The 22,377-nt window shown below is 43.3% G+C and overlaps 1 protein-coding gene across 13 annotated transcripts in view; it reads right to left on the reverse strand.

The window, feature by feature from the left end:
• The window catches only part of MTSS1 (MTSS I-BAR domain containing 1), a 157,188-nt gene that overhangs the window by 113,844 nt on the left and 20,967 nt on the right, over positions 1 to 22,377 (reverse strand). For 12 of the 13 annotated variants that reach the window (XM_057736153.1, XM_057736155.1, XM_057736154.1 and 9 more), the window contains 2 exons: positions 21,309 to 21,370; positions 17,888 to 17,961 (listed from right to left, as the gene is read on the reverse strand). The exons of the other annotated variant lie outside the window; for it this stretch is intronic. In XM_057736153.1, coding sequence (XP_057592136.1) covers positions 17,888 to 17,961; positions 21,309 to 21,370 — 136 coding nt within the window. The remainder of the gene's footprint in view (positions 1 to 17,887; positions 17,962 to 21,308; positions 21,371 to 22,377) is intronic. 13 annotated transcript variants of the gene reach the window in all.

Raw genomic sequence — 22,377 nt, forward strand, 5'->3', positions numbered from 1 at the left:
CTCTTTTGCACCATTCCTGGATGTTGTTGGGGTGTGTTATTTTAAATGTCCACAATGAAAATGTACCCATCTTACATATATTTCATATTGTTTCAATGACAGAGGCAACGTCAACTTGACTGCTGTTTAAAGCAACACCACCTGTCTCAGGACAACTCTCTACAAAGATTAATTAATATAATCTATACATGCCAAGCGTGTAGCACAGCGCCTGGCCCATTCGTGCTCACTGATATGTAGGCGCCCTCCTTATTCATAATAATAACATCTAAAGGCTACTGTGGACCAGGCACTGAATGCTGCCCTTTACACACATTCTCAAAGACTCTTCCCCACAATCCTGCATAGGTGCCACTATCAAGTCCAATTTACAGACAAGAAAACTGAGGTACACGGAGGTTAAAGCAACTTGCCAAAGGTCAGGCTACAAAAAAAAAAAAAAAAGCAGCTATCATTTAATCCACATCAAAGGTTCTTCGCCAGCATGCTATGCAATTTCCTAACTCTGACAACAGGGCAGCATGCACACCAGAATAGTTTACCCTCTCTTCCATCTCACACGGTAATGATTGTTATGGTCTTTTTTATATGGAGTGAGAGCAGGTGGGGAAGCCATTTATCCACACGTGTGCCCAACATCATCTTCAGCAGCCTCCCACATGCTGGGCTCAGCCCTACTGGATGAAAGCTTCTCCCTGTAGCAGCCATTCTCACAGGCTAAGAATATAGCCTAGAGGAGGCTGCAGTGGCCAGTCCTGGCCCCCGTGAGGCAGACGGAAGCCTGGACTCAGGAAGGGCAGGGGCAGGCTACTGGAAGGAGTGCAAAGAGCCAAGCGAGCTGCCTGGGCCAGTGGCTAACTGCAAGGCCAGCTCAGCTCAGCTGCCCGCAAGCTGGGAAGCAGGACGGAGTGACAAAGTGGGGAGGGGCAGGGACATGGAAGAACACCTTCCGATGGTGCCCACAGACACACACACACCGCCCATGACTAGACAACAGCAATGTGAAACAGCATTTCACGTGAAATTTATACTAAACACAATCAAAGGAAACAGGAGAGTTTCTAAAGCCAAATCAGACCCTGAAGAAAACAAAAATGGATGGGGCTAAGCAGTACTTACAATTGCCAATATACAGAAGCATCCTAAATGTCTATCAACTGATGAATGGATAAAGATGTGTGTGTGTGTATATATACGTACAGACACGCAGACATAAAAAATATATGTATATACACATACACACACACACACATATATAATGGAATACTACTCAGCCATAAAAAAGAATGAAATTTTGCCATCTGCAGCAACATGGATGGACTTGGAGGGCATTATGTGAAGTGAAAAGTCAGAGAAATACTGTATGATATCACTTACCTGTGGAATCTAAAAAATACAACAAACTACTGAATGTAACAAAAAAGCAGCAGACTCACAGATGTAGAGGACAAACTAGTGTTTACCCATGGGGACAGGGAAGGGGATTACGAGGCGCAAACTATCTGGTATAAAATAAGCTACAAGCATATACTGTACAACACAGGGAATACAACCAATATTTTCTAATAACTATAAATGGAGCACAACCTTTAAAACCTGTGCGTCACTGTGTTGTACACCTGTAACTAACCTAACATTGTACAGCAACTATACTTCAGTTTAAAAAATATGGAAAGAGAATAAAAAAAAAATATGGGAAGACGGGAAAAGACTGGATGGGCTTAGAAATATGGCTAACTTTGTCTTGCTTTTTAAACACTGACACGTGGGCATCCAGCCCTTCCTTCCTTAACCTCTGACCGTATCAAGCCATCGTGGATCCTCTCCTGGCGTTTTCTAAGGTAATTAATCAACAATATGTTGAACTGTCTGGCCCGTTTTACTTCCACGTGACCTAAGCCTGATGTGTGCATGTTTAATGTTATATTGCTTCCATTTAAAGTAAGCCAAAAATGAGAATCATAAAGTTTCTTATGCACAAATGCCTTTGGTTCAAAAGGAAGTATCCAAAATTCAAAAACAGAAAATTAAATTTTAAAACAGAAGGGAGACAGTGACCTACAACATCCTTACTCAAGAAACTGTGAGTAGAAACCAAGTCTTTCAACAGCCTGTAGCACATTATCAAATATTAGCTCACACACGCACACATGCACACACACTATCTCTCAGCCTTGAGCTCTACACTTAGGAGGGAATTCCCAAGAGTAATGGCTTCTTTGATAAGCCGGAAAGGAATGCAACAACATAGGTCCATCCCCAGTCTAGAAAACCCCAGCTGGAGGCCAGAGGTGAGACCACCTCTTCCCAGGGTTCCGACATGAAGGACCACATCTGGGTTAACTTCTCTGGCAGCAAATACAGGATACAGGGCAAGTAAGAACATTAGAAACTGTCTCACTGAGATAGTTAACTGATGGCTGGGCAGACACACCTAGGACTGAGGTGCCAGAACATGGTGGTGAAAAGCCTGAAGGCTCTGGAATCAGACCCTAGTTCGCCTCCTGCAGTGGTAGGAATAGAAGCTACCCTGTGACTGTGGTGAGGCAAACGGGGGGGGCAAACAGGGAGGGCTCAGCACTCAGGGGCCACCAACACCCCTCCCATCGCCTCCCATCCCATCACCAAATCAAGAGTGAGCTTCAGCTCCTCAGAGGGCAGGCAGCAAGGGGACCTGAGTCTTGGGATTCTCAAGCACTGATCATCTGAGCAAATGGAATTTTGCATCTGTCAACAGCAGAACACGTTAAAAGAATGAAAATGATCCTTTGGTGTGCAGCCATGGCCAAAACTTTGAGACTCAAATGCATCACAAGAGTAGAAACAGCCGCATTAAAACCAAAACCTTTCATTATGTTTTGTTTTTTTCCTAGACAAATGAACTGTAAGCTACTTTGCATTCTTTTCAGCTGTTTTTTCTTTTCAGTATCTGATAGCATGGCTATTAGAAACAATCTCTAAAAAGTCTTTGTTGAGCATCAGAATGAGACAGCTGGGATACTGGCATGAGGAAATGTTCAATCTTGTCATTTTGCAAAAGGAATTCATATTCATAATTAATGATGCTTTTGTCTATGCCAGAAAGAAAATCTAGAGGCTGAACTATGCTTAAGTAAATTCCACCCAAGCCAACTGCAATACAATTTTATAAATTATAGAGCAACAGAGAAAAACAAGATTTTGTAACTTGTGAGCATAAAGAAAAGGATTAACAAGGCAGCCATATTTCAAGGACAAAATCGGAATAAAAATGTTGATTTCTGAAAGGATGGTTACATTTTCTTTCCCCTCCATAAGAAAGAGTCATCAAAAACTTTAACATCCTTAGATGTGATATGACTACATGTATTTGACAGACTCAATACCTCTTTGTTCCCACGTGTGCCAGACACGCACCACCAGGTACAGAACCAAGACCACCATCATCAACCCAAAATGTCCACTAAAAATAACCAAGATGGGCAGATAAACCACAAATAAGCTTTGCTTTAAGAGGCATTTGTATGGAGATATCGGTAGAGAAGCAGAAAACCCTTAAATAAGTTTCCTTAAAGATAACTTTTCCCATTACAGAGCTGTTGAAGAGATATACAAAGACAAATCTGTGTTAAAGTAAAAGCTCATTTCATTCATTCAACACAGTTTTATTTAGTAACAACTAAGTTAAGGGCTAAGGAAATAACAATGAACACAACACAAAACATGGCCAGGGTAAGGGAAGGAGGAGTCAATGCTTAATTGGCATGGTTTTTTGTTTTTGGGGAGTGAAATATACCTAAGATTTACCATAATAACTAATTTTTAATTAGGATTTTGTTTCTTTAAAGCAGTGTAAGGTTCATAGCAAAATTGAGGGAAAAGCATAGGATTTCTCATATATTCCCTGTTTCACACATGCACGGTTTCCCTAACTAATCAACATCCACCAATAAAGTGGTACATTTGTTACAACTGATGAATTTCACACACATACAGCATTATCACCCAAAGTCCACAGCTTATGTTACGGTTCACTCTTGATATTATTGTACATTCTATGGATGTGAACAAATGTTTAAGGACATGTATCCATCATATGGTATCACACAGAGTATTTTCACTGCCCTAAAAGTCCGCTTTGTATTGTAACCATTTTTAAGGGTACAGTTTCAGTGGCATTCAAGTACCTTCACACAGTTGTACAACCATCACCACTATCCTATCCATCTCCACCACCACTCTTTCATCATCCTGGGTACAGGGTTTAATATGGGGTGATGAAAGTGCTTTGCAAGTACACAAGGGTGGTGGTTGCACAATACTGTGAATGTATTAAATGCTACTGAACTGTTCACTTTAAATTGTGAATTGCACCTTAATAGAAGAAAAGAACAGCACTGCAGGGCATACCAAGGCGCTCACCATTTGTTAATAAATGAATGAGTCCTTGCCTTGGGGAAGCTCATGGTTTGGTAAGCAAACAGGGAGAGGGCAGGAAAAGCCCAGGTTCTGGGCTTGGAAAAAAGCGGGGCAGCTCCTAACCCCTTTGAGGACTGAGAAAAGGGTTCCCAGAGGTCAGACCGCAGGAGAGAAACCTTAAGGGACCAGCCAGAGTATGCGGGGGAGGAAAGGGAGAGGAACATTCCATGCAGGGGAAGGTGACAGATTCCCTAACCCCGGGCATGGGGGAGACAACTAAAACACTCAACGTTCATTTCATAAACTGGTAAGGATGTCAGGTGATGGATCTATTAACTTGACTGTGGACATCATTTCACAATGTGTAATGCATATATTAAGTGATCATGCTGTACAACTTTTAAAAATCTCACTGTACAACCTAAATATACACAAGTTTCATTTGCCAGTCATACTTCAAAATAAAGTGGGAAAAAATTTTCAATAAAACATTATTAAAACAAAAATCAAAAATTCAAAAAATCAAAAATCAATTCATTCACGTTCCCATAATACCCCAAATCTGATAAGCAGTATAATAAAACAATTATCTGGAGTACACATAAATATGTGTCTGTAATACTTAGAAAAAACATAATAAAATGTAAGAGTCATAAAATAGTAATAGGGGAATTTGTAAATGTCCAAAGAAGTCGTTTGGGGGGAAACACAGTGACCTCAACGAATCTACAGCGGGGGCAAAAGCTGGAGACAAACAGATGGGAGGAGACATGCAAAGAAATCAGCAGTGGAATCAGGAGTGAGTGCTGGGGTCTAGAAGTGACCGGGGACTCACCTCACCTGACGTGAGCAGAGGCCCCAGGAGGGACAGGTAATCGTGTGTCATAGCTGTTTGGGGTTTTCACAGCCCCGACCTCACTGGAGCTCCACAGTCACCCTGACAAGCAGGCACAGCAGGCCTGACGGTCCTCTCACAGAAGACAAAACCAAAGGGGGTCCACTCAGACGGACCCACCAAGGCCACCCGGCTGTGACTGGGCAGCGTGGCCCGCAGCCAGCCTCCTGACCCAGGCGCAGCCTCTCCAAGAAGGAGAGCAGTGCAGCTAGACTGAAAACCCCAACACTCTGTTCAGCTCCATCACTGTTCTTATTTGAGTTGGTGGGGGGGAAACAAACCCTGCATATCTTCACTGTGGGAAATGGCCTTCCCGTAAAAAGGAAACAGTCCTTCTTGGTAAGATGTGAACTTTTCACAAAGTTTCACATACAACTCAGCCTGGTGGTCATTTCCCACATGCAACCGTGGACCACTGAATTTCTAAAATCCTAAGTTAGTTATGAATAACTGAAAGCCTAGCTTAAATGAACCAAGCTGTCCACAAGTGCCTCAAGAAAAGGCAGAGCCGCAGGTCCGTTAAACTGCCAAATAAAAACACCTAAGAGGTCTAGCTCAGGGATTCTCCATCAGGGTCACTTTGCCCCCCCGCCCCCCCCCCCCCCAGGAGACATTCAGCAATGGCTACTGGGGGGTAGAGATACTGAACAGCCTACAGGGCACAGGAGAGCCCCTCACAGCAAAGAATTATGCAGCCCAAAATGTCTACAGTGACGGACGGAGATTCTAAATTCCCAGGTGATTCCATATATACAACTGATCTCAGAGATGGAAAGAAGGTAGATTGACAGGTCCTGCAAGAATGGATACACACACTCCAGGCTCTGCTGCTTCAGAGCCGTGTGGCATTTTCACCAAGGCACGTCAAGTCACCAGCCGGTTTCCCTTGTTTGCAAAACGGGGTTCCTACCACCTTCCTCAATGAGATCAAGCAGCTGAAGGGCTAGCTGAGAGTCTCAACAGGTAGAGGGCCCTCAGGAGATCTTCAAGGACAAGGCTGGACTAAGATCCCAGCCGCCTGCAACAGGCAAAGGCTCCAAGGTACTTCACTGTTTCCGAATAGCACACACTCCTGGCATTTGCTTTATACAAACACACTGGGAAAAACAAACACCAGAGCACAAAGGCATCCATCTAACAAGGCTGGAGGCAATTTTATTATCCTTCAGTCTCATGAAACAGGAGTCTGTTGATGGGCAGTGGGAGCCTGGCGCTGGGGATCGCTGCATCTCCCGCAGACACGCTGTAAGCCCACCTGTGGCCAGTGACCAACAGGACCACCACCACCACTGGGAGGTCTGGGGGTGTGTTTACACAGTTCATTATTTCCTCTGGTTCTAGTACAAGCAACACGTCTTGGGCTTGGCTTTAAATCGTATTATCCAAATGAAGTACTGCTCTCGTAATCAGCACCGCCTTTCAACAAGCACAGATGGCACTCACGTGCTTCAATGGCAAATCGAGGGCTAAAATTCAGGGGAGCTCTCCAGGATCTCAGATCTGGTTCTCCGGGTGGGTTCTGAGAGAGAGGGGTCAGGAAACGGAGGCTGGCGGGCACATGCAGAGAGCTGAAGGTCTTTTGTCTGCTGTCAAGCCCTTGGGACAAACTAAAGGGGCTCAACCAGAGTCAGTGGGAATAAAGCCTGTGTCAGTCCTGGACGCCCGTCATTCCCAAAGAGAAGCCTGCAGGTCAGCAGCACAGGAAGAAGGTTCCATTTTCACCATCTCCTCCACAATTCCTTTGTATTTTATCAGGTACCGTTGGCCATCTTCAGAGAACTGTATTGCCCCACTACGGACAATCATGTTAAAACAGTACATGTTAAAGATCTCTTTCTGCCTTAGCTGAAACAGTATTTTCTTTTTAATCCCTCAGCTTTTCCCCCTCTCCTAATTTGAAAGGGGGTGGGGGGGAAGCAGCAGCATTGCAGCAGACTGCGAAACGCACTCAAGTGCAGCTCTAAAGGCAGGCACCACCCAGCGGCTCCTATTGGTTTCCATGGTAACCAGGGTCCCTGGGCCCTGGCACTCACAGCAGGAAATGCTGCAGATTTCCACAGCAGTATCTTTTTTACTAGATGTAAGATGTCCCATGGCAATTTTAAACATCTGGGAATCCAAAAACAGACGTGTGTGTGTGCGCGGGCGTGCGCATAGATATATTCACAAAACTAAGACAATATAGATGAAAGAAACCTAGTCATTCTTACAGATAAATATGCTTATGTCAAACATACAAATGATTAAAATATAAGCAAAACAGGCTGTCACACACACACACACACAGGGCTAAAAGAAAACAAAAACATCTTCCAAAGAAAAAGAAAGGACTGCAATGGAAGTGGAAAACTGCTCTGGAAAACCAGACAACCAGGGATTCCGCATAAACAAACAAGCCAGCAAAACTCTTGACTAACGACAGTCAACTGAGAGCCCAGGACAGAGTTTTTTTTTCCACAGCTCACGTTCTTTCCTACTTGACTGGTCTCCAGAGGCGAAGTGAACAACCAGTTGGCCAGGTGGCTTTCAGGGGAAACCACGGGACAGAGAGCCCTGCCCTTGGGTGAGAATCCCACTGTCCCCCCGTAAGCTGAGTGGCCTCAGGCAAGTGACCTCAGCTCGCTGCGTGTGCCCTATAAAAACGAAAAGGTTGCACTAGATACTAGACAGTCTAGAAGAGCAACTCTCTACCTTCTAAAAATGAAAGACCAGAGTGTTATGTTAAACAAGACAAACCAAGGCATCAAACCTTCCGGTAATTCTCATGTCAGGCCACAGATGTATTTCCAAAAGCAGTGCATAAAAATTAAATTTCTTTACAATGTACCAGGAGAATGCACTGCCAGATTCTTGGTGACGGAAGACCTTTCGAATATTCTTTCTCTCACTTTGTCTCTGCCATTTCCCAATACCACATTTCTCCTCCAGCAGAACACACGTGAATAGCTAAGGTGAAAATTTTAATTCAAAGTAGTTTTCACATTTCATGCATGTTTTCAGGCTGGGCCTTTATCAGAGCGGAGGGGAGGCAGCTATGCAACCGGGCAGAATAGCCTGAGCCTAGAAAAATACTAGTTTGACAAATTCAAGTGTCTTCAAGTTCACGTTTACACTCCAAATGGTTATTTTTATCTGAGCCAGGCAGAACAAACCAAGTTTACAGCTCTGTGGCAAACGATCTTCCACAAGCAAGAGTTGTTTAAGAAAAAAGAAAATTGGCTCATCTATATGAATGCAAATAACTGCACTTTTTCATGAATGCTAATTTACTTTTTGCCAAATGTGACTATGGTGTGTCCGTGTGTGTGGCAGTGGGGTGGGGTGGAGGGGTCTTAGTTATTTTAAGCCAAAACGGAAAGCAAAGGGAAAGAGCTGGGATGGGGAGCGGGGTGAGAGGGAGATGGTGGGAGAGTCCCCACTGCTAGTGCAGACAGCCCTGCAAGCAGCTGGAAGGATGGAGCTGCTGAGTAAACCACTTCACTATGTAAACTGCCTAACGACACAAATAACCATGCTGCACACAAACCGACCCACTCACCCATAAAAACATACATCCCCTCCACGCTTGCACCTTCCTCCCCATTGCCGCTGCTACCGCCACCACCGCGTAATTCACCAGCATTTATTAAGGCTGCCAAGGTTAAATAGCATGCATCATAATTCAAGCATCGCCAGGGAAAATACGGCAAAACAGAGGAACACTACTGACTTCAGCGGGAGCAGATGCTCCTCTTGGTTAGTGGGAGAACGAGCCTTAACCAGACACAGGGGCTTAGGTGTGGGGTTCTTACATCCCTAGCTCTCCCTGGTAGAGGATTTTAGGATCCTGGTACCATCCCACTCTGAACACCCAGGATTTGCTTACGTAAAAGTGGGACTCAGGTTAGTGCCCTTCAGGCTAACACACAGTAACTGTTCAAGTGTCATTTCCGGAAGGTGCAGTGAAAAGCCAAAAACCATCTAGGCACGACACAAAGAACCACAAGGAAACAGCCCATCTCTGGCAACTGTTGCTACCCAGCCAAAGATGAATAATAACAAGCCACTTGTAGAGCAGCGAATGGTGCTGTTGTCAGGGATCATTTTTAACATCAAGATCAATGGGACTGGAAAGGAGGGATTTTCATTTCAGCACCACTGATGCTCGGGTCATGATTCCAAATCTCCTGGACTATACAAATTTGCCCATCAAATTAATCAAATATATAAGGTCCCCATCTCCTCACTCCTTCAACCCAAAAAAGGAGGGGGAAAAAACAGAAAATAAGATTTCCTTTTAGAAACTTATTAAATAAAAATAATAAATATATGGATTCCTTTGTTATTTCCAGTCCTCACCTATAGTGTAGTGATTTGTGGGGGAAAAAAAAAAAAGGTTTAAAATACACGTCACCGTCACCCCTACTGTGCTAGACTCAGCACCAACTCTGAGTTTCATATAAAGCAAACCAAAATAGAATCACTTTTTTAAAAAATGGAAAATGGTAAGACAAACTTCACATTCATAAGGCCATTTTTTAAAAAGTTGTTTTATCCTAAGCAGAATATGTAGGATTCAGTTATTGTACTAATGAGTTAAAACGACTTGAGGTCTACCAGAGTAGAAAAACATCGAAATAATGAAACCCAAAGCAGAATGCACATTTATGAGCTTATTTTAAAAGGCATTATAACTTTTTATGTCATCCCTTACTAGTCAATGATAGCTGCAAAATCTCAGAAGAGACAGAGACTTTGTATCTTGAAGCTGTATTTACATAACAGGCATACAGTTTTTAGCTAGATTACATATTATTAGAAATAGCAATAATTTACGGAAGTTTTTTTTTTTTGTACTTCATATAAGATTGAAACTCATAGGTATTCAAGATAAACACAGATGTACATACTCAAATTTGGAGTGGCTTGAGAGGCTGAAGGACGTGAATAAAGCTACACTAAAGCTATTCCAGGTTTTGGTTCCACCAGAGCCCTCAGCAAAGATGTACGCATAGCAAAGATGAGCTCTGCACAGAAACCCATCACCCTGGAACAGAGAATCTGTCTCTCTGTCATTTTAAGCAAGAATCTGCTATGACCAGTCCGAAGCTTTAGTTCTTTCAGCTAATATATATTATGTGTATATGTAGATGTACATGTATGTATATGTATACACACACGTGTATATATGTTATACACACAGGTTGTAATATATGTTGTTATAGATATTGGCTGTATAGATGTGTGCGTGTAGACAGACACACACACACACGATGCATATCCTCATTAAAAGGATTACAGCTATAAAGCCCAATTAATAAAGGGCAGTTTCACACAACCCAGCGTGAAAGGTGTTCTTTGCATTCATCATGGTTCAGAATATTTACAAATGCTGAATACATAACAGTGAGGAGGCGACCCAGCCTCGGATGCCACTGAATCCACCTACTGTTCAACACGAGGTGACTTCCTGACTACAGAGCCTGCTCACACGGGTTCATTTTGCCAAGTTATTTCAATTCAAGGAGATACACCAACAGCAATCGCCCTCCTCAGCTTCATGAAAAGTCCTTAAATGCACCTTGAAGGGGGCAACAAGCAAAAGGCTCACCTGTCTTAAAAGCCAGGCTTCATCACAAAATGGGTTTCTCAAGCTTGTCCCTTTTCTCTGCTCCCATAAAGAGTGTTTTTGGACACATTTTTCCTAGTCACCCCCCTTCTCGTAGAATGTTAATTCCACCGATGTATGTACGTCTGCGTATGTACTCTATGCATATCTGCACCTGATATACAAAAAGGGTAGGATCCCCTTCTCTCCTCAAGAACCAATTCTCACCCCCGTTGGAATGATAGCTTATCCACGGAGAATGCATGAAATGGACATGCTATAAAAAGAAGGGGGAAGCATTTATTGTTGGGAATTCTTGTTTACATGTACCTCTCCACCTAACACCCCACCATCACATGCATGTCTAAACCCTTCTTCCACCCACTGACCCAATGCCTCAGAAACAATGCCTCATTGCATTCTTGACTAGGTACATAGTAAGCTGTCAATAAAGCTTTCTCATATAAAATAGAATAAGTCAGATGACACAGAGAATAGTACATTTACAGTTAAAAGCAGAATAAGCCTTTCTTTGTAGGAATTATTAGACTCCTTACATCCATGCTGTGTCATGGGGTAGCCACTAGGTATATGTGACTGTTTAAACTACAATTAATTTAAAAATGAGAAATTCAGTTCCTCAGTTCCCCCAGCCACCTTTTAAGTGCTTGAAAACCTCAGGTGGCTTGTGGCTACCATACCGGACAGCGAAAATGCATAAAATCTCCATCATCACAAAAACTTCTATCACAAAGAAGGGCCCTGGCCCAGCCGAAAAGCCCCACAAGGCCAGGACCGTATCGGGGTCACTCACCACGGCACACGCAGGACGTGTCAAGTCCTGGCATAAAGCAACGCCATTAAAAGAAAACTAGAAATAGGGGAGAAAAGGTAGCCTTGCCTCGGCTCAGCCAATTTCCCACTTTAATCAACTACAAATGTTCTTATTTTTTTTATAGCTTTGTTCTTACTTACTCCCCACACCCACCTACAATACAGCAGTGAGAATTTTCAAAATGTAACTACCAGCAGGGCAAAATTGGCTTCAGGCTTCCTCAGAATAGTTCATGTGAATCACAATCAAGAGGTCAAACTCAAAACCCCGAAAATGAAAGGCAGTAGAGAGTTTCTAGGTCATTGTCAATACAGCCTGCCTAGACTCATGTTTTAAAATATGAGAGAAACCAGCTGCTGGTCCATCCACTCTGCAAGCAAGATATGAAGTACTTCACTTTATCAATTTTTATTTAACAAATCACCAGCTGCTTCCTGGGCATCTATATGTGCCAAGGCTCCAGAAAATCAGCGCTTGGCTTTATTTTACTTAGAGCCTGTATATGGTTATCAAGGTGCCCCTATGACAACCATATACAGACGTGAAGTAAAATTAACACCAGCCAGTTTTTCATAAAACTTTAAGGCTCCAGATACTTTCTGCTAAATTCCTTTTGCTCCCCATTACCTATAAAGCCTCAGTTGAAATCAGATCATCAGAAAAACTAATACACTATCCTTGAATCTTTCAAAACAATAAGCTTGGCTCTTAAAGAAAAATTACAACTGAGCTGTTTCTCAAATACTCATAAGGTCTCTCCTTCTTTAAAAATCCTAAGGACAATAACCAAAAATAACTAAGGAACCTGAACTGGCCCACTGCAGTACAAAACCAGTTTAGTGTTCTACAGCTACATCTATAGACTAGCAAATTGCAGTTTTGTACCTTTTTACTTTTAATTAAGTGAATGAAAGTGTCCATGTTTCTTAAGGTCATCTTCAAAGAATATGCAGTTCCAGGCCAGCAAAAAAAAAGTTTTTAAGACCTTTTTCATTTTTATTTTTTCAGTTGTGGCTGAGTAGCTTCCTAGGTAGAAATTATGACTTAATTACATGAGAGTTCAGGTCTCAAACATCAGAAGTCAATCCAGAAGTTAAGGGCCACTGAAGTTTCAATTAAAAAACCTGGTTAAAATAAAACTTGGGGGCAAACAAAACCAATCTGGCTGCCTCTTGGAACCAGCTCCCTGTCACCTCCTCCCCTAAAAGGGAAGATTCCCCCTTTCCCCCCACCCCAGCTAAGAGCAGGTAGCTGCCTTTCACCCACCTGCCTCCTTCCTGTGACCCCATCATGGATTTGCTGGGCCCTCTTTGGCTACAATGAAATATAAACTCACTCGGTCCAGAGACAACCTCAGAGAAGGGTCCCAAGACTCAAATTCTGAACTCTCAAGTGGAATCTGGCCAAAGACCTCATCTCTCCGGCCTCCTGCCCGCAGAGATGACAGCCTTCCTCACCCAGATCCACCAAGGGCTGCCTGCAAACATCGTCTGCCCTCTGCTCAATGCCAGATACTTATTAGCAATGGGGAACCTGGGTTCCTCCAAGAGGAGCGGGACGCGGGCCCTGCCCTGGAGGCGGCTGAGTCTAGCGGGGTAGGTGGTGACAACACTCCAGCAGGAGAATGTGCTACAGAGGCCTGAGGCCCGACTGACCCTGGGGACAGAAGAGGAGGGCGGTGGGGGCAGAAGCTTCACAGGTGACGTGACTCTCAAACTGGCTCTAGGAAGACAAGCCGGAGATCCTCAAGCATTTCAAGGGGGCGGAGAGGGGGCGGGCTGGGAAGGGCACGCCAGGTCTGGAATGCGTATGTGCAAGAAGAAAGGCATCAAAGGTTTGAAGGGATTTAGGGAGCAGAGAGCATTTTTTTGTGGGTGGAACTGCCGGTGGTGGGCAGAGATGTCACTGGACAGGTGGGTGACAGCAAGATGGTGAGAGGCTTTATTCTCCTGGAAAGCCTTAAAAAATCTGAGATTCCTAAGCTCTCCGCACCTCCCCACCCCCCCACCCCCCCCCCACAAATTAATCAATAACCATAGGTATAAGGCAGGGCCCTGAAATCTGTCTTTCACAACAAGCCTCCTGAGAGATTAGGAGTCACAAAGCCAGGTCAGGAAGGGGTGGCATTTAACAAGCTATATACTAAAAACAATGTATTTTTGAGAACCACAGCTGCTCAGTTCGGTGTGAGCCGTGGAGACAGTCTTCATGGGTTCACACAACCTCGGTTTTCCAAAGCTATAAAGTAATAACAGAGGCACACAGAGGCAGCCGAAAATGAAAGTCACACAGCACTGTGCTCTCCAAAGGCCCTTGCTGACACAAGCAAATGATGCAGTGGGCATGAAGGGCCAGTACTGACTAAGATGGAGCGTTTCATCAGCTCTGAGCCCCTGCCTTCCAGGCAAAGGGAGGCAAGGCCCTGGTGGGCACTAGGCCGCCCGCATTACAGGTGTAGGAATGCTACTCCCCAGCACCAGCCACCGAGGGCTGAGAAGCCTCCCCTCAACGTGTTCTTTTCCTTTCCTTTTTTTAAATGACCCAGACAACTGCACATCAGTCAGTTCACACAACTCCTATGACAGCCCGTGTGCTGGTCCACCACAGACACGAAGAAAACGGAGTCCCTGCCTCACGAAGTCAGGCATCCTTTGTACACCAAATACCTAGCAGCTAATTCTCTGTGGCCAATAACACAGAAATAGGTGTACTCTCATATTGAACACAAGTTGTATACTCATTCCAGAGTATAAACATCAACAAAATATGGAACTGTATGTATTAGGGTGTTGCTTAACTCTTACATTTCATAATAATTTAACTATTAGCCTAAGCATATACACTATAATAGCGACTTATACTTTTGTTAAAAAAAAACAAAAAAACAAAATGGAGTTCTAATGTATTTTCACATTCTTCTTAATAGTTATCTGACTAGATTGATTTTGCTCTTATAATGACTAGCTTTAAAAGATTTTCCTAAATAAATTATATTCACAGCTAGTGCAAAATATCTGCTAAAAAGGACAAAGAATTTTCACAGCCATTTCCTTTGGGAAACAATATGGAATGCTAATATTTTGGAAACCAGAGACCTGCTAGCTTGAGATTCTGGATACCAGCCCAAAAGAGATGCACTTAAGAATAACTGCTATTCTCTTCTCTTCCTTTCAGCAAGAAAGAATTGAAAAATACTATTTCTAAAGACTCTAGGCAAGAGACTGGACGTTCCACAGAGGGTAGATATCAAACTGCAAATTGCATTAGAGTTACAAGTGGAATGACTGTAAGCCCAAATATATTTGCTGCTGATCGAAACAGCTTGAAGTATTTTTTTTTAAACAGATTCTTCATCTCCTTGGAGATGCATACACCATTAAAAAGAGATGACCCATAGATCTCCAAAAGGATATATCCATGGGCATTAATTGCAGTGTAGCTTGTAACAGCAAATAAGTGGAGATAATCTAAATATCCCTCAATAAAAGAATGATTAAGTTGTGCTACATCCAGATAGTGAAATTCCATTTGGTGTCTAGAACAAATGAGGTAGATCTCTAAGTAATGACACAGAAAGATAATTATAATATACTGTGGAGTAAAAGCACAGGACCAATGTTTCTTAAGGGCTATCTTTTGAAAAAGATCTTACGAATATATTTTATTCTATATATTCATCTACATATTGTTCTGTGATTAGTTTTCCTCCCAGATGTGTTTAAGTATGCAAAAAAGTCTATAAATGACATTAAACCCAATCTCTGCAAAGGGTCTGGGAGGGTAGATTTTACTTTATATACTTTCTTACATGAATTTTTTTTTTTTAAACTAAAGAGCATCTTCTATATTTTTCAAATAAAAATTCGTAAAAATAATTTGATGCTTATTGAACATAAGATGGGCATTCAGGTTCCTCTCTTATCCTCTCTATAAAATATACCTTTTTTGTGTCAACCACACATTTTTTAGTTTATGTGAGTTCTCACACTCCCACACTGAATAAAGTTATTTCTTCCCAATGCACACAGATTCCGGACATCTCGAGATGTAAAGTATTCTGGTATTGCTAAAAGCGACCTAAAATCAAATGGTTTAAAAATATATCAAAGCAGGGATCTTGTTCACTGTGACATTATTTGTCTTTTATCAAGACATCACGTCCACATGGCTTCTCTACCTCCACCAGCACCACAGAGAGGCTATTCTGGTTTCTTTTCCCACAAGTAATTGTTCTTCCTCCCTTCAGCCAGGAGAATTTGCAGGCCCTTCAGTTTCCCACCGAGAACCACTCTTGGGAGCAGCTTCTGCAAAAACCCAGGTTCCCACTGCAGGAAATTATGCACAATCAGGGGATTCCTCTCTATTCAATCCTTTAGGGTCCATCCAGTAATTAAACATTAAAATACAAACTTGCGAATCACAGAGCCTCAAAAATGCAACACCAGATACATAAGTTCTTTAAAATAATGGAGCAACTCTTTTAAGAAAGACACATTCTGATGGCTATTCTAGAAAGACATCCATGTGACAGGTGAGTCCAAGTCCAGATCCTGCTGCGGAAGAAAAAAATATGATAAAACAGACCCAAGAACACTAACAGCGGTGAACACTGGCGTGAATGTTATATTCTTCCTTACACTTGCATATTCTGAAGGTTCCGTAACACACACATATATGCTATGCAAAAAAAATTTTAAGGTGCTTAAAAAAAGATACTGGTTAAGACTCATGTCAAGCTGACGAGCCAGACACAGAAAGCAACGCTCTGATGTCTCCATCACATGCTCCGAGGAAACTTTCTGAAACACTGTTGGCATCTTGGAGATGAGGAGACATATTACCTCTCCTGGGAGAACTTCCTCGACTCCCTGAGCTAATTGCTCACTTTTCCATATTCCCCCAGCACCCTGTTCTACCACTGTTACCATACCAAACATGTCATTTCTACGCTGAAGTTCTCCACTTGCACACCGCATCCACCCCACCCCCCACCCCCTGCAACTACAAGCTCTTCCAGGACACAGAGAGTAACGTATTGATTTTCATGGTCCGATGACAGTGCCTGAAATAGCAGCTGTTTCCAAGCATCTTGAATGAGAGGAGTCCTCACCGCAAATTCATTTGAATATTGAATTAAGCACCTATGGTAAATGGGTGTGTACTGAAACCCACTGGAGGGACAGACATACCCATCGTGGGCTTTGGAGAAGCTTAACTCTTGTGTGTCTGGAAGCAATCCCCCAACCCTGGCCCCTGACACCCACATTTTCCAATGTCACCATGACAATGACAAAACAGATGTGTAGCTGTCAGTACACAAGCAAACCCAGAAAGAAGGCAAAAAAAAAAAAAAAAAAAAAATGAGGCAGAAGAGATTCTCTGTCTGGGAATGAAAAGGGAAGCATACCCCCCCTTTGAATGGGGATCTCTAGGTTATGGGTAATGTCCTTTTTCTAACGATGGTGCTGAGCAGAGAGAGATTTACTTTCTTCTCTACACCTTTCACAGGTTATGAATGTTTTTTTCTATGATTCATAGTCACTGAAACCATTAAGAATTTTCAAAAGATTTCCCTTTGTTCATTGATTTAATAAACATACTTTCAACACTTACTATGTTTGAGGTACTATGTTTTGGGAAGGTTCAGATATGCACAAGTCACAGTCTGTACCTCAGCAGCGGGAGGTTTGCAGTGAACTGTGGGACACACACACACAGACACAACACAGTAGGACGCTACTTACGACAGGTTTCCTCGCTTCACAGGAAGCTAGAAAAAGTGGCCTAACCAGTCATTCTCACTGCTTCTCATTCCACAAGGCGATGAGGAAAATCTTAAGACGACACATATGAGAGGGAAAAACACACTGCAACCAAAAGCACAGCTCAGGACTCTACAGCTAGCACATCGTTAAAAGTGATCACAAGTCATCTCGGACATAAACAGCAGTTCCTTTCGTTTATGCTTCATTCTTCTCATGAGCTTTATTATCTGGAGAACGATTTGCAGCTTCTACTATGTGGAATCCCACAGCTTTAAAAAATATATTTTTAAATATGAGTCAGCTAAGCTCCGATAACTTCAGCTCTATATTCCGGTAAAGCGCCCAAGGGTAAGAGCCCACATGCTGAACGCCCGTTAACGCTGGGAGCCCTCCCTCCATCTGCTTACCACGTGTGTTGGTGGCCATGTCAGCCACTTTCTGAAAGGCATCCAAGAAGGCAGCTGCTGCTACTACTGTTGTCCTAAAATGCAAACAGATAACAAAAGCATGAGGAATGTCTCACACTAGCAGAGGCACGGCAGCGAACGGGCTGGAACCTCTGCCAGGGACTGAAAGTAACCCTCCAGGAGAGACACCCCGACTGGACACGGGCAACCATAGGCTTTGTGGATCCACTTTATTCTTAAGACGACTTTCTCCTTCTCATATTAGCATTCTCCCCCAATAATGTCCAGCTCATGTGGTGCTAGTCAATAAATGCTAGCAATTCTTCCCGACCCATTTCACTTGACAGTATAAATTATCACCAGGTAAAATTTCACAAATGAGGAAAAGACAAGCGTTCCTACCTACTACAGGATCCCAGTGATGTGACTTTTCCCCCTACATCATAATTACAGGGAAACTGAGATGTTATTTTTTCAGCATTAGAATGTTACCTCAACAACATCTTCTGAATTCCTAAGAGCTGAGAACAAGGAGGAATTACTATACTCATTTGCTGTCCTAGAAGTTATTCTAAATTCTTCAACATTTTCTCGAGCACTGGAAGAGACCTTGAGCACTCTGTGGTCTCCTGGTTCCTAGAGTAGTGGTCCAAGATGTCACTAATTGAAGAGTAAGCACCACGGCATCCCAGGGCCGTGCACACCCAGGACCAGCAAGCAAGCCCCAGGCTGGCTCGCAAGAACTCTGTAACAGAGCTTAAAGCCTGATGTTGACTTCCAAGTACTTCACACATGAATCCAGTCCCTACTGAGCGGTCCTAACAATGCCAAGTTGCTGAAGGAAGAAGATGAGAATAAGGACTAAAAAGGAAGAAGTTCAAAACGGAGGGGAAAAAGGAAATGACCTTTGAACATCAGCAACAGTGGCTATGAAACAAAAGGTTCCTGGAAGGTGCAGGGAGTGGTCTCCACACAAACCTGGGCAACAGTCCCTTAGAGCCAAACTTCAAAATGAGGCCTGATATTTTCCAGTAGAGCAAGAAAACATTCTGCTCAAATTAACAAAAACAAACAAAAAACCACGACATACACACTAAACAAAAACAGAAAAACACACACCACTTCAAAGCACATTTCTTAAAGAGTTGGCACCAACGGCAAACCATGGAAAAGTCAGCTGATTTATCAAACACCCTGAGGTGTATAAAAGGCTCATTCTGAGTTACAATTAATACCTGACATAACAGCTGGATTTACTCTTATTCAAGTGGAGGCCGATCTTCCGCATTTAATGAGCCAGCTGTAGAGGTGCCTTGAGTATTACACGGTCACCAGGGCTCCCGTGAAAATGAAGACCGTGGTCAAGTGTGAGGAATTAAGAGCTTTTAAACACCATCTGCCGATGAGCCGTATTTCACGGACTGCTTTTGTCATGGGACATCTCAGCACCCTTTGATGGGGCAAAGCAAACACGCATCCATCAGCAGGAGAAAGGAGTGATTCAGCTTCCATGCTCCAAGACTATTTGCCTCTTCTACGGTCTTATCCGTTATCTAATACAAAAAATTAAACCATGTGCTTGAGGCTCCTATGGTGCTCTCAGCCAGGTACTAGTAGTTTGACAAAATAAATGGTCCCTGTCCTCAGAAAGCCTATGTATTGTTAAAATAAATAAATATATACATATATATACACATATATATGTATGTAAAAAATGTACTTTGTACCCGTGGTGATACGACTGCTTTCAGTCTCACTCTGTATGTTTCAGACAGCTAATCAGTTAATTATTTTAAGCTTTAGCTTCCTCATTGGTGAAAAGGGAAAAGCATCTTCTCCTTGGTCAACCCTGAAAACCTGCCAGACAATTAAATGAGGCCGGATAAGAAAAAGTCTGGGGGGGAGGGGTTGGACTTAAATGTTTTACTGTTTTACTACAGGAGGTGACCTCGTACAGGATGGAGACTAACCTATTTGAAATAAATGATGACAGCGGCAGAGCTGGGGGAGTGGGCCTTACGTTCTGGGCAAGGGGTCGGATCTGATTCAGGATAAAGTAATCACAGGTTCTTAAGCAAAGAAACAGTAAAGGACTTGACAAGCGGCAGAGGGGCCATATTCCGGAGCCCAGGGTCCACCTGGATGCCCACTCAAGGCTCTGGAAATCCCAGGCCCCATGCAGCCTAACAATGGACGGGGAAAGTTCCACATCTCCCAAGTTCTTCTCTCCTAATCTACAGGGGAGCCAGGGAACGCCCAGTCCTGTGGCTAAAGTTCTGGGCAGGGATCCCTGGTGCCAACAGGCAAAGTCCTAAGAACCCCATGTCATTCCTCCCTCCTCTGTCACCGACATGGCTTTTTACCCCAGAAAATACCTACCTGCTTTGTTTCCTGGCAAACTATCCCCATACATCCAAACCAACCAATGCCACCCCCATATGCCATGACCAGGGGTCATGAAAATAATTGTTTTTAATGTCCCTCTTGAAGCACCCTCTAAATGCAACTGCAACCCTCTCCCCACTGATTTCAAAAGCATATAGCTTTAACAGGAAGATGTGGCCATATTTTCTTTTTCATATCAAATGACATATTAATAAGCACAAAATGAGGCCATCACAATAGCCCCTTAGAGGGGATCAACATTAGATCTGTTGTTTTTAAGCAGCTTTACTGAGACATAATTTGTATACCATAAAATTCACCCTTTTTAGGTGCATAAGTCAGCAATTTTTCAGTAAATTTACAGTTATGCAAACACCACCACAACCTAGTTTTAGAACATTTCCATCATCCCAAAAAGGTCCCTCATGCCCGTTTGTAGTCAACCTCCTTTTCCACGCCTAGACCTGGAAAACCACTAATCTACATCTGTCTCTACAGATTTGCGTTATCGAGACATCTCATGTAAATAGAATTGTACAAACTAAGTTTTAAACTCTATAAGGATAGACAGTAAGCAGAATGGACTGTGGAGCCAGACAGCCTCAGTTCAATTCCCTGCTCTGCCATTCATCAACATTGGCTGTGTGACCCTGGATAAGTTATTCAGCTTATCTGTGCCTCAGTTTCCTTATCAGCAAAATGGGATACTAACTGTACTTAACTTTGGGGTTATGAGATTTAACTGTTACCATATGCCCGGCCCTTAGTTAGCACTAAATGTTGCCCATTACCTTACATATAATACTTCACTTGACTCTCAAAATTCCAGCGGAAGGAGGCAGAGCAGATATGAGTTCAATTTTGCATACAGGAATCAGGGGTCAGGACCAATGCCTAATAAGTGGCAATGCCACTGCATGCTGCTCTACCCGTAACACTTCCAAAACGAACCCTAATTCGCCTCTTGGGTCCATCGTATTCCATCCTTTGTCTAAGGATGCTGCCATGTTCCTGGGGATGACATGCTTCTACTTACCGAAGCTGGGACTGCAGCTTTCCGGCTTTGTTTATGAAATCTTCCCAAACTGGATAGCTCCCCTACAACAAAACAAAGCCATCCATCAGTAACTCACACCATGATAAACATCTGATGAAGACATTGACAGCACACCCAATTCCAATGATATAGGAAATACTCTGTATATGCTCTCTTCCTTCACAGTCTATGACATGTTGCCAGATTCCACACAAGTGTATTGGCTCAGAAATGGGTTGTGAATATGCTCAGTCCCTGGGATTCTGTAAATACTACAGATACCAAGTGGAACAATTTTGGCAGAATCTAAGCCGTACGTGGATGCATCCCTTTTTAAGTCAATAGATGGCGGGTTCAAATTCGAGATATGCACAACATTTAAGGCTCTACCCTGAACCACCTGATTGTGGCTCTGGCTGCTCTCACTTATCCCAGAAGGCAGGGAGGAGGGAACCAGAGTAATTGGGGCTCCTCTTCAGGACAGGAGGCTATTGGGAAGCATTATTAGACTAGCAGAATCTCAAGGTTGGGACGTTCCCTAAATACAGCCGCTCAAGCTGATGGCTTGAACCCAGCATCTACACACAACATGGTTCCAGGTGGCTCCCCAGTGCACTGTAGCTAACAGGGAACTCATCACCCTCCATGGCAGCCTACCTACAACAGCCACCCTGTACTTGTTCACGCAGCCCCAGTGCTAACCTTCTGGGGATCCACAGAGTTAAGACCAAAGCTGCTTCCATAAGCAAGTCTTTTCAAAGAACCGAGGATACCCAGCACACTCACCCACAGCGTTCCTCCTCTCAGCTCCCAAATGGAATTCTATTTCTACCCGGGACCCTGACTCACATCCCCACAGCATCTTGGGGATACTCCATCACGTCTCTCCTATTCTTCTAAGTATGGTGCTTAGACATGAACTCAAAACCGCAGGTGGGACTTCCTAGGTGGCGCAGTGGTTAAGAATCCACCTGCCAATGCAGGGGACATGGGTTCAATCCCTGCTCCAGGAAGATCCCACGTGCTGCAGAGCAACTAAGCCTCTGTGCCACAACCATTGAGCTTGCGC

The sequence above is a fragment of the Hippopotamus amphibius genome, chromosome 5 (assembly GCF_030028045.1).
Source record: "Hippopotamus amphibius kiboko isolate mHipAmp2 chromosome 5, mHipAmp2.hap2, whole genome shotgun sequence".
Taxonomy (NCBI): domain Eukaryota; kingdom Metazoa; phylum Chordata; class Mammalia; order Artiodactyla; family Hippopotamidae; genus Hippopotamus; species Hippopotamus amphibius.